This window comes from Musa acuminata, chromosome BXJ3-4, assembly GCF_036884655.1.
Source record: "Musa acuminata AAA Group cultivar baxijiao chromosome BXJ3-4, Cavendish_Baxijiao_AAA, whole genome shotgun sequence".
Classification (NCBI taxonomy): domain Eukaryota; kingdom Viridiplantae; phylum Streptophyta; class Magnoliopsida; order Zingiberales; family Musaceae; genus Musa; species Musa acuminata.
Genome location: NC_088352.1, coordinates 39,149,536 through 39,162,208, shown reverse-complemented (window position 1 = coordinate 39,162,208; position 12,673 = coordinate 39,149,536). Strand labels below are relative to the sequence as shown.

At 44.3% G+C, this 12,673-nt stretch overlaps 2 protein-coding genes across 2 annotated transcripts; one reads left to right on the top strand and one right to left on the bottom strand.

Moving 5' to 3' along the window:
* Window positions 1–222: 222 nt before the first annotated feature.
* On the bottom strand, window positions 223–1,981 carry LOC135636061 (uncharacterized). Its single transcript, XM_065147601.1, has one exon. It carries the CDS (start codon window positions 1,964–1,966, stop codon window positions 425–427), a length of 1,542 nt encoding a protein of 513 aa, XP_065003673.1. The 5' UTR covers window positions 1,967–1,981; the 3' UTR covers window positions 223–424.
* Window positions 1,982–7,728: 5,747 nt separating this feature from the next.
* On the top strand, window positions 7,729–8,470 carry LOC135636218 (basic blue protein-like). Its single transcript, XM_065147846.1, has 2 exons — window positions 7,729–7,986; window positions 8,101–8,470. The coding sequence occupies exons 1-2, from the start codon at window positions 7,806–7,808 to the stop codon at window positions 8,301–8,303; spliced, it is 384 nt and encodes a 127-aa protein (XP_065003918.1). The 5' UTR covers window positions 7,729–7,805; the 3' UTR covers window positions 8,304–8,470.
* The last annotated feature ends 4,203 nt before the right edge of the window (window positions 8,471–12,673 follow it).

Sequence of the window (12,673 nt, the reverse complement as noted above, 5' to 3'; positions counted from 1 at the left end):
TATAAATTTTTTAAATTTAAAAATCAGAATAATAACAAAGTGTAACTCCAAGAGTAAACTACAATTAGCCTAGCAAAAGGGCAAGAGAGAATATTCCAGTGGGTCCCTTCCCTCACTAGGACTTGAACAAGCACTAATGACAGTAATGGTGTGGAACAGCGAGTTTGCCAGCCCTTGACATGTTGAAAGGGGAGTGACAGCGTCCAAATAATACCCCTTAGATGACATAGCACAAAAGCAAGATTCATTAACGTCAACTGATATAAAATATAAACCCCTCCATCAACATCTACATTCATGCGTATGTACGAACGTCAACAACCTACGCAACAACGGAAAAAAGAAACGGAAGAAAGAGCACGAAATCATAGACACCAACCAACCCAAACGAAGAGAAGGGAACGAGACCAAGTTGTTGTTTTGGCTAAGAGATCTGCGACGGTTTCGCGGCTTTAACGGCAGCACCGACAGGGTTGTACGCAGCAACGCTCGAAACCGTCTGATATGTGGGCACCATACTCGCATAGTAAACCACCCGCCCCGTGCTATCGTACGCCAACTGCCCCCCTCCGGCCGCGTACGCCTCCGCCCCGCCACCGCCGCCCATCGCCTTCGCCGACACCGCCGCGCTGCGGTAGGCCTCCGCCGTCGCTATCCACGGCGCTGCGGCGTAGAACCCTGGGTAGACCCCCTGTGACGTCGGGAGAAGGTACACCGCCTGATCGTGGCCGGGGGCCAACGACGCGTACCTCGCGACCGGTAACCCGCTCCGCTGCTCCGGCGCCTGCGCTGCCGCGGGTGCGACCTTCTCCGCATCTCGTGGGACTTGGTACTCCGTGGCGTGATCTCTGCGTACGGCCTCCTCGCTGCTGTTTTGCGGGATGAGTGGCGGCGGGTTCTCGGCGACTTGGAGGCTATGGAGCTCCTGGATCGGTCCTTGGACCTCCGCCATGGAGACCACGACAGGGGCCGTGACGGTTGAATCGGCAGCTTCCGGAATCTGCTGGTGGGGTTCGACCTTGGCCAGATCGGTCTTCGCTGGCGCCTCGATAGAGAGGGTCTCGAGCGTCAAAGGTGGCTGCGGATCTACGGCCACCTTCACGGCCGGTGGAGGAACGAAGCCCTCGTCGAGGCCGAATAAGTAGTCGGGGCTCGGCGAGGCCGCCACCACCGAAGGTTGCGTAGCCGGAGGCGCAGGGGCGGAGACCGCGTTGAGGGCGTCGAAGAACCACTGGCGATCCGGGCGGGCGGCGTCGAGTAGAGCGGCGGAAGGGGGCGGGGGCGGAGGCCTGAGGGTGAAGAGGAAGAGGCGGAGGCGGTGAGTGGGCTTGGGAGAGGAGGAGCTTCCGTGGAGGCGATCGTACTCGACCATCATGTGTTCGAGGTCGTCCTCGTCGGTGACGGAGACCAGGGCGTCGAGATCCTCGCCTGGAAGCTGGTACTTGAGGCAAAAAGGCGCGCAGGGGACGAGGGTGGCGAGCTTGGCGAGGAGGGCAGGCAGGCGGGCGGAGCGGTCGAGGGAGAGGATCTTGGTCTCCCCGCCGACGTAGGAGAGCCTGGCGCTGTCGTGGGGTCGCGGCTGGATGCGGCCACCATAGCTGACCATGAGCTTAACGCGGCCGCCGGCTCCCGGCGACGTGGCCGCCTGCGGCGATGGATTGTCGTCCGAGGCGGGGGCGACGCCGTTTTCGCGGTCGACGGGGAGCGAAAGAGAGGAGGTATCCACGACGGAAGAGTCCATACTACTAGACCCTACCGCGAGCGGTGGTGAGATCAGTGTGAATGACTCGATGGGAGAGGGGAAGCGGCGGAGTATATAACCAGCATCGAAGGCATAGAGAAGACGCGTGTCTCGGGATACGAATACGACAGTTGCGCTGTGGGGATCGGCTCGGTTCGGACTTTTAACTAGGACCGCTTTCCTTCGCAGGATGGGTTCTCTGCAGGGGGAGGGGGTGTCGCGCATGACCACGTTAATGGAATGGGGCATCCCAGGCGCGCCTCACTTGATTGGTCTACCGCGGCTAACGGGGACTGCAGGTGGGGTGCGCAAGCGAGACCATGAATGTTGTCCATGCGGGACAATTGCGACAGCGTGTAACCACACCACAGCAGTTGACTCACGGTCTGCCGGGGGTTTGACCGTATTGCAATCTTAGACTCTGCAGCACGTAATAGTATAAATATACCGCTGGCGGTCACAGCTATCGCCCTTATTACTTACTGTCGATGAAAGGGAACATTGAACAACAAGTACCTATACAGCTGGCATATAACATGCACTCTCCTACTGCGCTTCTCGGAGTAATAATTACGCTGTTGTTACCGATCCAAGCATGTGCCGACTGAGTGGTGACTGACTGCCTTCACCACCGCAGAGAGGGCTTTGTCCTATCTTTTAATTTTGTGCCGGAGAGAAGCATGTTATATGACAGAACGGAACGGAACGGACGCAACGGAAGCTAATGGTTTTGTCCTTCGTGGTTGCCGAGGCGGAGAAGACGACGAAAAAGGGGCGACTGACTGCCTCGGTCACCGTGACATTATGTATGATGTACACGCGGGTAACCACATCCCTCTGTTTGCTATTTGGCCAGAATAATTCTGTCCTGTTTTGGTAAGTACAGAACGTCCACCTGACAGTTCTGTGATTAATTTGTTTTGTTGGAGAAGAATGCAGATAATTAAGGCAAGTTAAAGACATCGGACGTATAATACAGTCGACTCTTCCGATTGGAGGCTCAGAGTTGACCGGCGAACATCGACGTTTTGATCAACTGGACGTCGCAGCGCACACCATTTGGATGGCATGCGATGGACGTGGCCATCAGATGGCATGCCTATAGTGTCTTCACTTCACGTGAACACGACGCCTTCGATGTCTCCGTGTGTGTGTATATATATATATATATATATATATTATATTATATTATATTTATATCTGGGGTGGGTCCGCCTAGAAGATAGGCCTAGCTGTCAACGAGGCACCAGAATGGTGTCGTGATGTGTGTAAGGTGTATGGGATCCACTTATATAGTAACAGGGTGGTATTCTTCATGCTGCGATCCAACAGCTTTCCTTTTCTCTCACTCTCTCTCAACATTGCAGCCAACTGTAAAGGACGCGGATGAGCTGGTAAGCAATGGCATTCCAAAAAGCCACAATGAGATCATCAACTACAGGTAAGGAACATGCTTCATTTAGATGGATCCCATTTAGAGGCAATGCAATGGGGCATTTGCCTTTGAATTACTGATGAATATACTTCACATGGAATGCGGATAACAATAATGGGTAAACATATGGTCTATTGGAGAATCCCACACGGTCTTGACGTAGTAAACCCGCCTTAACACTCGTCTCCATTTGGGTAATGGTATGGTGGAAAATATTCGGTGCCTCTTTTCATTGCAGTGACCCGGTCAGTCTAATCCATCAGGCCTTTATATTCTTCCAAGTCCAACCCAAAACGAATCGAAACGAAGGCCCGGCCACTTACTATGCCGACCATCGTGTCGCGTACCCAATCACCAACCATCCATCAGGCCTGCCTCGAGAGCTTTCCAAAGTTTGACCCAACTCCCGCCGGCTGAAACCGACAAGAGTGTTTTGAGTTCCGTAAAGGACAAAGAATTTAATTTACTATATTGATTTATTAATTTAATAGACCTAAAACTATATGACTCGAGATATTTAAGTCCGATCTAATTATAGTATATCAATCAAAAGGTGAATTATCAGAAAAAACCTCTCTATTTAATTTTTTTTTTTTGGAGGAAGTGTCACCCAATTCTAAAATTTCTTAATTGCATCTCATTTTTTTGACTAATATCTATAATACACTTTCTCATTCATTTTCTTATGGACCAATCCAATTATAATATTTTCAATAATACTAAAAAATACTATAATATAATGTAAAAATATCATAACTTCATCGGTTCACCCTATGCCCCCATCTATAAAAATAAAATAAAAGAAAAATATGTTTGAGGGTATTCGACCAAAAAAAGATATTGTTAAAAAAATAATTACATATTATCCTTTTGTCATTAACTACGATTAGCATCTCGATCTCTATAATTTAAAAAAATAATATTGGGATCTTTATACTTATGAAAGTAAAATATTTAACTCCAATTATCCTCATGTCATTCATTTCATCGATTGAAAAAATTAGAAAGGATAAAAAAAATAACTTGATTATATTTTAAATTATTAATTTCATATAAACTTCTCATTAACAATGTGGAACCTTTAACAGAAACTACTCTCCTCCCCTCTGACTACGTTGCAAATGGCAAATGAACGCCAACATCCATAGCGTGCGAGATGGGTGGCATTTTAGAGGAGATCTAGACACCGCCTTTGAATGTGACCAATTTCCTCTTCCCCTCCTGTTTCCAACTTGCTCGCCCGCCACCCCACAATAGATTCTGCTTGCTCGCTCGAGACGAACACCCATTGCACCTGGTTTTATATGCAAGAACATGGTGATCCCCCGATGCTGTATGAGATGTTGCTAGCTGCATTGCTCACGTGTCGCAGAGCTCTATCAATATGATTATTGGTCCACCTTAAGTACATCAACGATACCCAATAGGTGGTGGATGCCATGGCCTTTCTCATCAACCTCGCCAACAGTGCTACGACATCAACATCTTGCTCTGGGCCCCACTGCAGACCAAGAGGGATGGGTACTGGTCGGACTCCACCTCAATGCCACTAAGTGGAGAGGTTGCCCAGAAGGAGTTCTCGCAACCAGGGACACTGTCGAACGCAAAGATTTGCAAGGAGGGCGGATGCTAATTCGGAGCGATTCAAGCAATAGTCAACACTTCGTTGGAGCATAGCACTGGTCGATACATGATCTACATAAAGGGGTGCCATTTGAGAAGACAAACCTAGTATTTATCAGGGACAAGATAGGCAAAAGGATCATTATGGGCTCCCTCGATGTCAACACGATCGGTGTCTCCACCGACAACACGACCACCATCGATGAGTACAAACTTAACTATCCTAAATTATCACTTATTGTTTCCTTTATATAATCAATAAGAATTCACCATGAATCCTCAATCCAATCTTGACCTGGCCATGGCCCGGGACCTAACCTTCACCAACACCATCGGGCTGGACAAGCACCAAGTCGTGACCTTCCACTCCAATAGCAACCTCACCACACTTGAGTCGGTAGAGTTCCTCGGCCACCAAGACACCCTCTATGCCCACTCCCTCCGCTAGTTCTACAAGTCCTGTCGCATCTTCGACATTATTGACTTCATCTTCGACAACTCCGCCACCGTCTTTCATGACTGCCTCATCTTTATCCTCCCCCACCAGCTCAAACGCAAGCACAACAAGTCCAACACTGTCATTGTGCATGATCGCACCAACTCTGCCTAGTCCATCGACTTTGTGTTTGACCACTACACCATCAACAGGAGCGACGAGTACCTCCCACTCTACCACTCGAAGCCTGTGGTCCACCACATGTACCTCGAGATGCCATGGAAGGAGTACTCGAGGACGATGTTCATCGATTGCAACTTAGCGGAGATCGTGAGGCTAAAGGGCTAGTTGCCATAAACCAATGATTTCGTGGTGGTGCAAAAGAAAAGGGTAGGAGGAAATCAATCATTGTCAGAGGCGATGCTCGAATCTTCTCTAGAATGCCATCCACCTCGCATGCCACCGACGCTGCTACTAGTTTATCATTCGCAACATAGCTAGAGAGAACCAGAGGGGAGGAAAATGGTTTTTATTAAAGCTTTCACGTGAGTGAGAAGTTTATATGAAATTATATAAAATTAATAAATTAAAATATAGTAAAATTATTTGTTATCCTTTTTATTCATGTCTTTTTTTTTTCATGTGACAATATTCCTTTCGTAAGCATAAGAATCTCAATATTATTTTTTAAAGTTTAATGATCAAGATATTAATCATAATTAACTATAAGTGATAATATATAATTATTCTATTAAAAATTTATAAAAATAAAAGATATTTCATGAAAAAAATATATTAAAACATGAGTTTTTTTTCTTCCAGAATTTGCCCTACATCAAATTCCTATAACCAAATTCAATTAATGCTACTAACTATACCATTGTTACCTGTATCTATTTATATACGCTGTTGTATATATCGGTAAAATGGAGAAAGGGATAGTCGTGCATTCTTTTGTTATTATGGAGTACTGATCAGTATGGACTCCTAATCAACTGAAAAGTAACCTTATCTCCGCAAGATGGATTTATCTTCGAGTATCCCTACCAAGACTAAGTGAGCATGCCTACCAAGAACTAAACAAAAGCAACCCAACATTATGGCTGGACTTGATGCTGGTACCAAATAAATTCTCAATTAACAACGTAAAGCTGCTTTTGTTATCTCGCAAGCATATGGGTTTTCTTTAAGGCATGATGAGCTTTAGAGTGCTGCACTGTTGGCCTTTTGGCGCGTGATGCTCTCCTTGTAGACATGCACATTACAACCCAGGACAGTTGAGGAAGAGATTAATACAATAGCAAGCAGCCAATCATATATTAATATGGGATGAATGCAGCCAAGCGACTTTTTCGAATAACTACTAGCCATTATGGACGATTCGCCATATCTTTAGGTAGATAATTACTCAATTAAATCAACATTTTACAAAATAAAATAAAGTGTGGGGAAAAGATGACTAGAAAAGTAATAGACACCATAATTTATTTTCTCTCCTTTTATAGATTAAACAGCATATATTGAAGCCATGTATCAAGATGAAAGAAACTATAATATTTAAGTCAATCGAGTGAGCATCACAAACTACAAGAAAAGAAAATTTATGTGGAAAGCTCTTCAATGTAAAGGGAAGGACCGTAGGCAAGCTCGTGTTAGATTATTTTCATTAATCAGAATCAATAAAATACATACAATCATTTTTAAATCAACTAGACGATATAAAAAATCATCAAGCAAAATTCTTGCCTCAGAAAATAATTAATGAGGTGAATTTCAACAACACGCGAAGAAGAAAAATCAAAACTCACTAATAGAGACATTAGAAAATAGCATAAGAGCAGGCTTCTCAAGAGCAACACCGGTCATTTTGTAAATCAATATGATAAGATTTATATATAAAAAAATTATGACGATCTAACTTGAATTGACCATACAATTATTCAAGATGTATTTTTCCCTTTTTTTTTCCTATTTGTTTTTTCGAAATCTATAAGGGTCAAAGTCTTACCTATATTAAACCCTACTCATCCCACTGCTTGCCTCATGGGTGGGACTACCCCAACAGGAAGCATATATCAAGCAGTACGAAGGGTTTAAGGTGGCTAAAGGATGTGAGGATGCTTAACATATAGGTACTCTAGAACAAATTGCGATATATATCAAAAAATGACCTTGGATGTTATTTACGTCATTGAGTAATGGAAATCAATTAAATGGCCACATAACATCTGAGGAAATGTGTCTCTCAACTTCCTTCAAGATATGGCTATTAATATATTGTACAAACGCAATCTGGTAAAGATTCTGTTAATCCCCATCAATAGTGTAATCACGTAAGCGAGTTCCGTAAGCATTGTAGTGGCCTTGATTTGCCCACTAATGGTGGAAGATGGAAGCCACCCATCCAACTTAGTAGAATTAAGTTTAACTAAAGGAAGCACTAAGCGAGCTCTCCTCTCCACTCGAAACTTGTATAAATCCGACACCGGAAGCAGTGAGTTCTCCAAGCAGCTCCAGCAGCCTATCGATCTCTCATCGCTAGCTCTCTCCCTCTTTCTCTCTCAAAGACTATGGCCATGGGAAGGGGCAGTCGCAACGCAGCTTTGCTGCTCTCCATACTGCTCATCGCTTGCTCGCCGTTAAACTCCCTCGCAGCCACCCATGTCGTGGGGGACTCACAAGGATGGGGCTTCTCCATGTCGTATGCCAATTGGGCTAATGGCAAGAGCTTTGCTCCTGGAGATACTCTCGGTCTCTCTCTCTCTCTCTCTCTCTCTCTCTCTCTCTCTACTAGCTATTTATCTATCTCTGCGTTGGGTTTCAACAGTAGTTATCTTCTCACACATCTCTTTCTGAATCTGGCAGTGTTCAACTACCAAGCTGGTCTGCACAACGTGGTGCCAGTGAACGCAGCAGGCTACAGAAGCTGCAAGGCATCGGGAAGCGCCTCCAAAGCAGCCACAACAGGCGATGACAAGTTCACGCTCAAGAAAGGGGCCAACTACTTCATCTGCAGCATTCCAGGCCACTGTGAAGCAGGCATGAAGATCCAAGTCATCGCCAACTAAATCTGACATATCTATCTCTATATGTGTGTGTCGTGTGCTGTGCTAGCAAGGAGTGGTCAGAGAAGCGGTCACTCTCGCTATTGGCTTAAATAATGATCGCAGTGTGGTCGAGAAGTTGTAATGCTTGTAGTTCTCAATATGAAGCTTGCATGCGTAAATGATCATCACCTTGTGTGTCCTTGTTTTGTAGCACCAGCTGTGAAACAAAATTGGTCGGTGAACCACTACGAAATAATACCACCAAAAGGAAAAGAAGTACCACAAGAAGGGAATGAATAATTCAAACAAGAGAGACAACACGACCAAATACATCAATCTAATGCTTCCAGGTTTTGATGGATCAGCTTTTAAGCATACATCAGTGTGTGAATGACTCTTCCGTGCATGCAAACCAAGACACTTAAAAAGCAAGATATGACAAAAACAAAAGGCACTCTCCAAGAAAACAGAGGAATGCCTTGAAATTATTATTTTCTAAAAAGATCTTTCACCATCAATCTTCTTACCCCTTATTTTTCTAGAATAAGAAAGATCATTTTCAAGTTTGAATTTGTTCATTTGAAATATGGGCCATTATCTTCTACTTATTTTTAATATTTACTTTTTTTATTTGAAATATGGGTTTTTTTTTTTTTTTCGTAATTAAGGCAACGCGAATCCTCTCTGCCCCTTGACTCGTCCAAACGAGGAACCGTAACTGCCACCCCTCAATCCCCCATCGCCTTCCCGCCCTTCGCGCTCAGACGCCAAACCCAAAATTAACCCCATCAGGTCATTCCCATTGATTTCTCACCACGCCCTTGCATCTCCATCTTCTGCTCTGTTATTTCTTCTTCCACCTGCCGCCCCCCAGCGGGCTTTAAACTGGCTGAGGGGATGCGATTGCCCTCCTTTTCATCCTCCTGATCCATTTTCTCCCACCCACCTCTCCGGTGGAGCAACGATTCAAGAAAGAAAGCAGAGCAAAGGAGAAGCCATTGTTGATCGTACCTTTTTCCTTGGGAAGTGGATTGAAAGATCGGGAGATGAAGCTATTTGTCGAGGCGCGGAGATGCAGCATTCTGGCGCCGAAGCTAGCCTGACACGCCTGTCCCACTTGCTCCGCAGGGTAAGCTCTTCTTTATTGGCTTCCGCGTGAATCACAACACATTTGGGCCAGATCTCAACACCAACAATGGTTCGATGATTAGGTCAAGAGAATAGACGGAGACAGAGATAGGCTGAGCGAGCAGGGGAGGGATAGAGGGCGTGGATCATCGAAATGATGGGGACAGGAACTAAGATGAAGGGTCTCCTCAAGGGCCTTCGCTACATCTCCCAGATCTTCGGTGAGTAGCTCTCTGCAACGACTCGCCTTCTCTCTTCCTCTCTCGTTCTTTTTGCTTTCACAGCGGCTTTATATGCTATTGGCCGGTCCGCCTGATGATGGTGATGACGTGTACTAGACGCCAAGGAAGAGGAGATGCAGATCGGCTACCCCACCGACGTAAAACACGTGGCGCACATTGGTTGGGACGGCCCCTCCGTCGGCTCTCCCAGCTGGGTAAGGGTAACTAACTCTGTTTCTCCATCTTTCTAACGCGGTCCCACCTTTCTCTCTTTCATCCTTCACCGTCTGGTCTTCATTTAACGGACGTCTCTGATCCGCCCGCATCAGATGAACGACTTCGGATCCGCCCAGCAGCCCGCCAATGAAGATGACGCTGCTGCCGCGGCCGGGCAACCCAAGCAGCCCACCTCAGGTTCGTTCCTGCACCACCCTCTTCCCTCCCTCTTTCCGACGGACGGCATGGCGATCTCACCGTGCACCTGCAAACCCCCACCTAGGCGGCGGATCCTCCCGAGACTCGGCGCTGCCACGACCCTCGCGGCGAATGGACTCCCCGGGACGCGACGGCTCGACCTCCAACCGGCACTCGCGCCGCAACAAGTCGTCCGGCGGATCCGACAGCCCGTCACGGGAGCCCGTCGAGGGGGGGTCCAAGCACGGGAGGAAGCACCGCAGCACCGCCGGCGTCGTGGGTGACGAGCAGCCGTCGCCCGACGTGCCTGCCGTCCCCAAGCAGCCGCACCGCCGCAAGACCAAGGGATCTTCCTCCGCCAGCGGGGTGTCGACGAGGTCGTCGTCGAAGTTGAAGGCCGCGACCGCGTCGCAGTCGGAGTCCGGAGCTGAAGAGCGGAAACCCAATCCGCAACCGTCCTCCCCACCCACGGTAGGAGAAGAGGAAGAGGAAGGAAAAGAAAAGGAAGGGCTTTGACATCTTTCCATCATCCATCCGCGAAGCCTCCTGCAATCTGCATCGATATATCGCGTGTACCGAAAAGGAGAAGAGAGGAAGAAGGAAGCAAACTTGATGTACCTTCAAATTTTCCATGCAACTTTCGATTGATCGCTGGATTTAGTTTTCTTTTTTTCATAAAGTAATAAATAAAAGGATCAAAACACGAGGAATGAATGGCGCAAATAAATGACATACAACGATTCCAATTGCAATGTAAAAACACTGGTTATAGTGTTTTCAGCAAATATATGGAAACACTATAACACATTACAAAAAATACTATAATACTATGTTATAATATTTTTCTTGATATTTTTGAAAATATTATAATATAATATAAAAAATATTATAATAGTATTTTTGTACTAATTATAATGCTTTCATAGTATTATTGATAACACTGTAGCATAGCATAAAAATACTATAACAAAATAGATATACCATATAAAATGATTTATAAAAAAATAGATAATCGACTGTTAAATCAAGAGTATTGAAAGGCATCGTTAGAAAATTATGTAAATGATGGACACTTCCAAAAAATAACTCAAGAAAAGAGAATTTTCTATATATATATATATATATATACACTTGTCAAGATTTATCTTAGTTTTATGTGTTTTTGTTTGTAAAAATATATGTTCGAACAAGTTGCAACGCTATAATGCGATCGCTCACTGCACTAAGTAAAACAACCCCAAAATGACTTTGTTTTGACATGTCATAGCCTATTTTCTGTAGATTACGATTGTACGTAAAATGTTAGCCATCTCAGCCCCCTAGAACCCCCCGGGCGGCATAGGACTAAATTAGGTTTCGATATATTATCGGGCGTTAAATAATCTTCACAAGTTTGTAATTTAACTTGACGGGAATTTGCCTTCGTACCTAACACACGGTGAGCAATTGTTTGTAGACTTACAATTGTTCATTCTATCTTTTAAAGTGCTTAATGAATTGCTTGTAAAGCTTCATTCTTTGCGAGACGTCACGACTTATTCGTCGCTCATTTTCAATCTAATCAACTTTTAGACTTGTACGAGATTACAATTAGGTTGATTCTTTACAGATGCATACGTCGCAGGGGCGTCTCATGACTTAGGCAATCCCAACTATGTCTAAAGAGTTGGCACAATGGTGATTCATGACTTAGGCAACTTAAGCTAAGTTCATAACTTTACCACGAGGATAGCTCGGGCAATTTCAACTAAGTCCTTGACATTGAGATATATATATATATATATATATATATATATATATATATATATATATATATATATATATATATATATATATATATGACGTTATTGATAGGTAAATTAGCGTCTTCTCCAAAAAAAAAAAAAGAAAAAAAAAAAAGAAAAAAAGGTGTAGATATAAAGGGATTCGAACCCGACATGAATTCTTTTACTTTTTTGTGGAAAGAAAGAAAAATGTATTTGATAGATAGATTAAGTACAAAAGCTGCAAACGTGGTTTCATTAAGGTCGACTCCCACGTGATTAGCTAAAATGGTTAATATGGGTTTATTGTCACCTTGATAGTGTTCGCAGCCATGAGAGACTAATTTTCAGCTTCCAAGGTACCTCCTCTTTGGAACCAAGTGTTGGTAGGACTCGAAAGAGACATGAATTAAACACATCCTAACGGAATCAGACTCTATCACTGTCTCATGCATCCTAGAAATTTTTAATTTTGTTTAAATACATATCATACATCATAATCAAATTAATGTTTTAAGCATCAATTATTATATTAAGCATGATAACGAAGATATGACACATAAACAAACATCTAACACATAATTTTTCATCTAATCAACACTCTAATCCTATTCAATAGATACATTAGGAGGGACCAAACCTACATGGCTAGGAGGCTAATAGTATGACACTAATGATAATGCCAATTCGGTCCTACAAGTGGCATTGACAATAAAGTTAACTCTGACTAGTTGTTACTTTGAATCTTTATATTTAACATATAATTTTATAGCTCATCGATGTAATTATTTCCCGTATATATCATAACCTCAGTTCAATACTCAACTGTCACTACAAAAATGTTCTATTCCTAATGTTATGATAG

What these genes read in the sequence shown, in the direction of transcription:
- LOC135636061 (XM_065147601.1), bottom strand. Translation starts at nt 1,966, where the DNA reads ATGCGCGACACCCCCTCCCCCTGCAGAGAACCCATCCTGCGAAGGAAA.
- LOC135636218 (XM_065147846.1), top strand. Translation starts at nt 7,806, where the DNA reads ATGGCCATGGGAAGGGGCAGTCGCAACGCAGCTTTGCTGCTCTCCATA. An exon ending in TGCTCCTGGAGATACTCTCG is followed by an intron (nt 7,987 to 8,100) that starts GTCTCTCTCTCT and finishes TGAATCTGGCAG; the next exon opens with TGTTCAACTACCAAGCTGGT.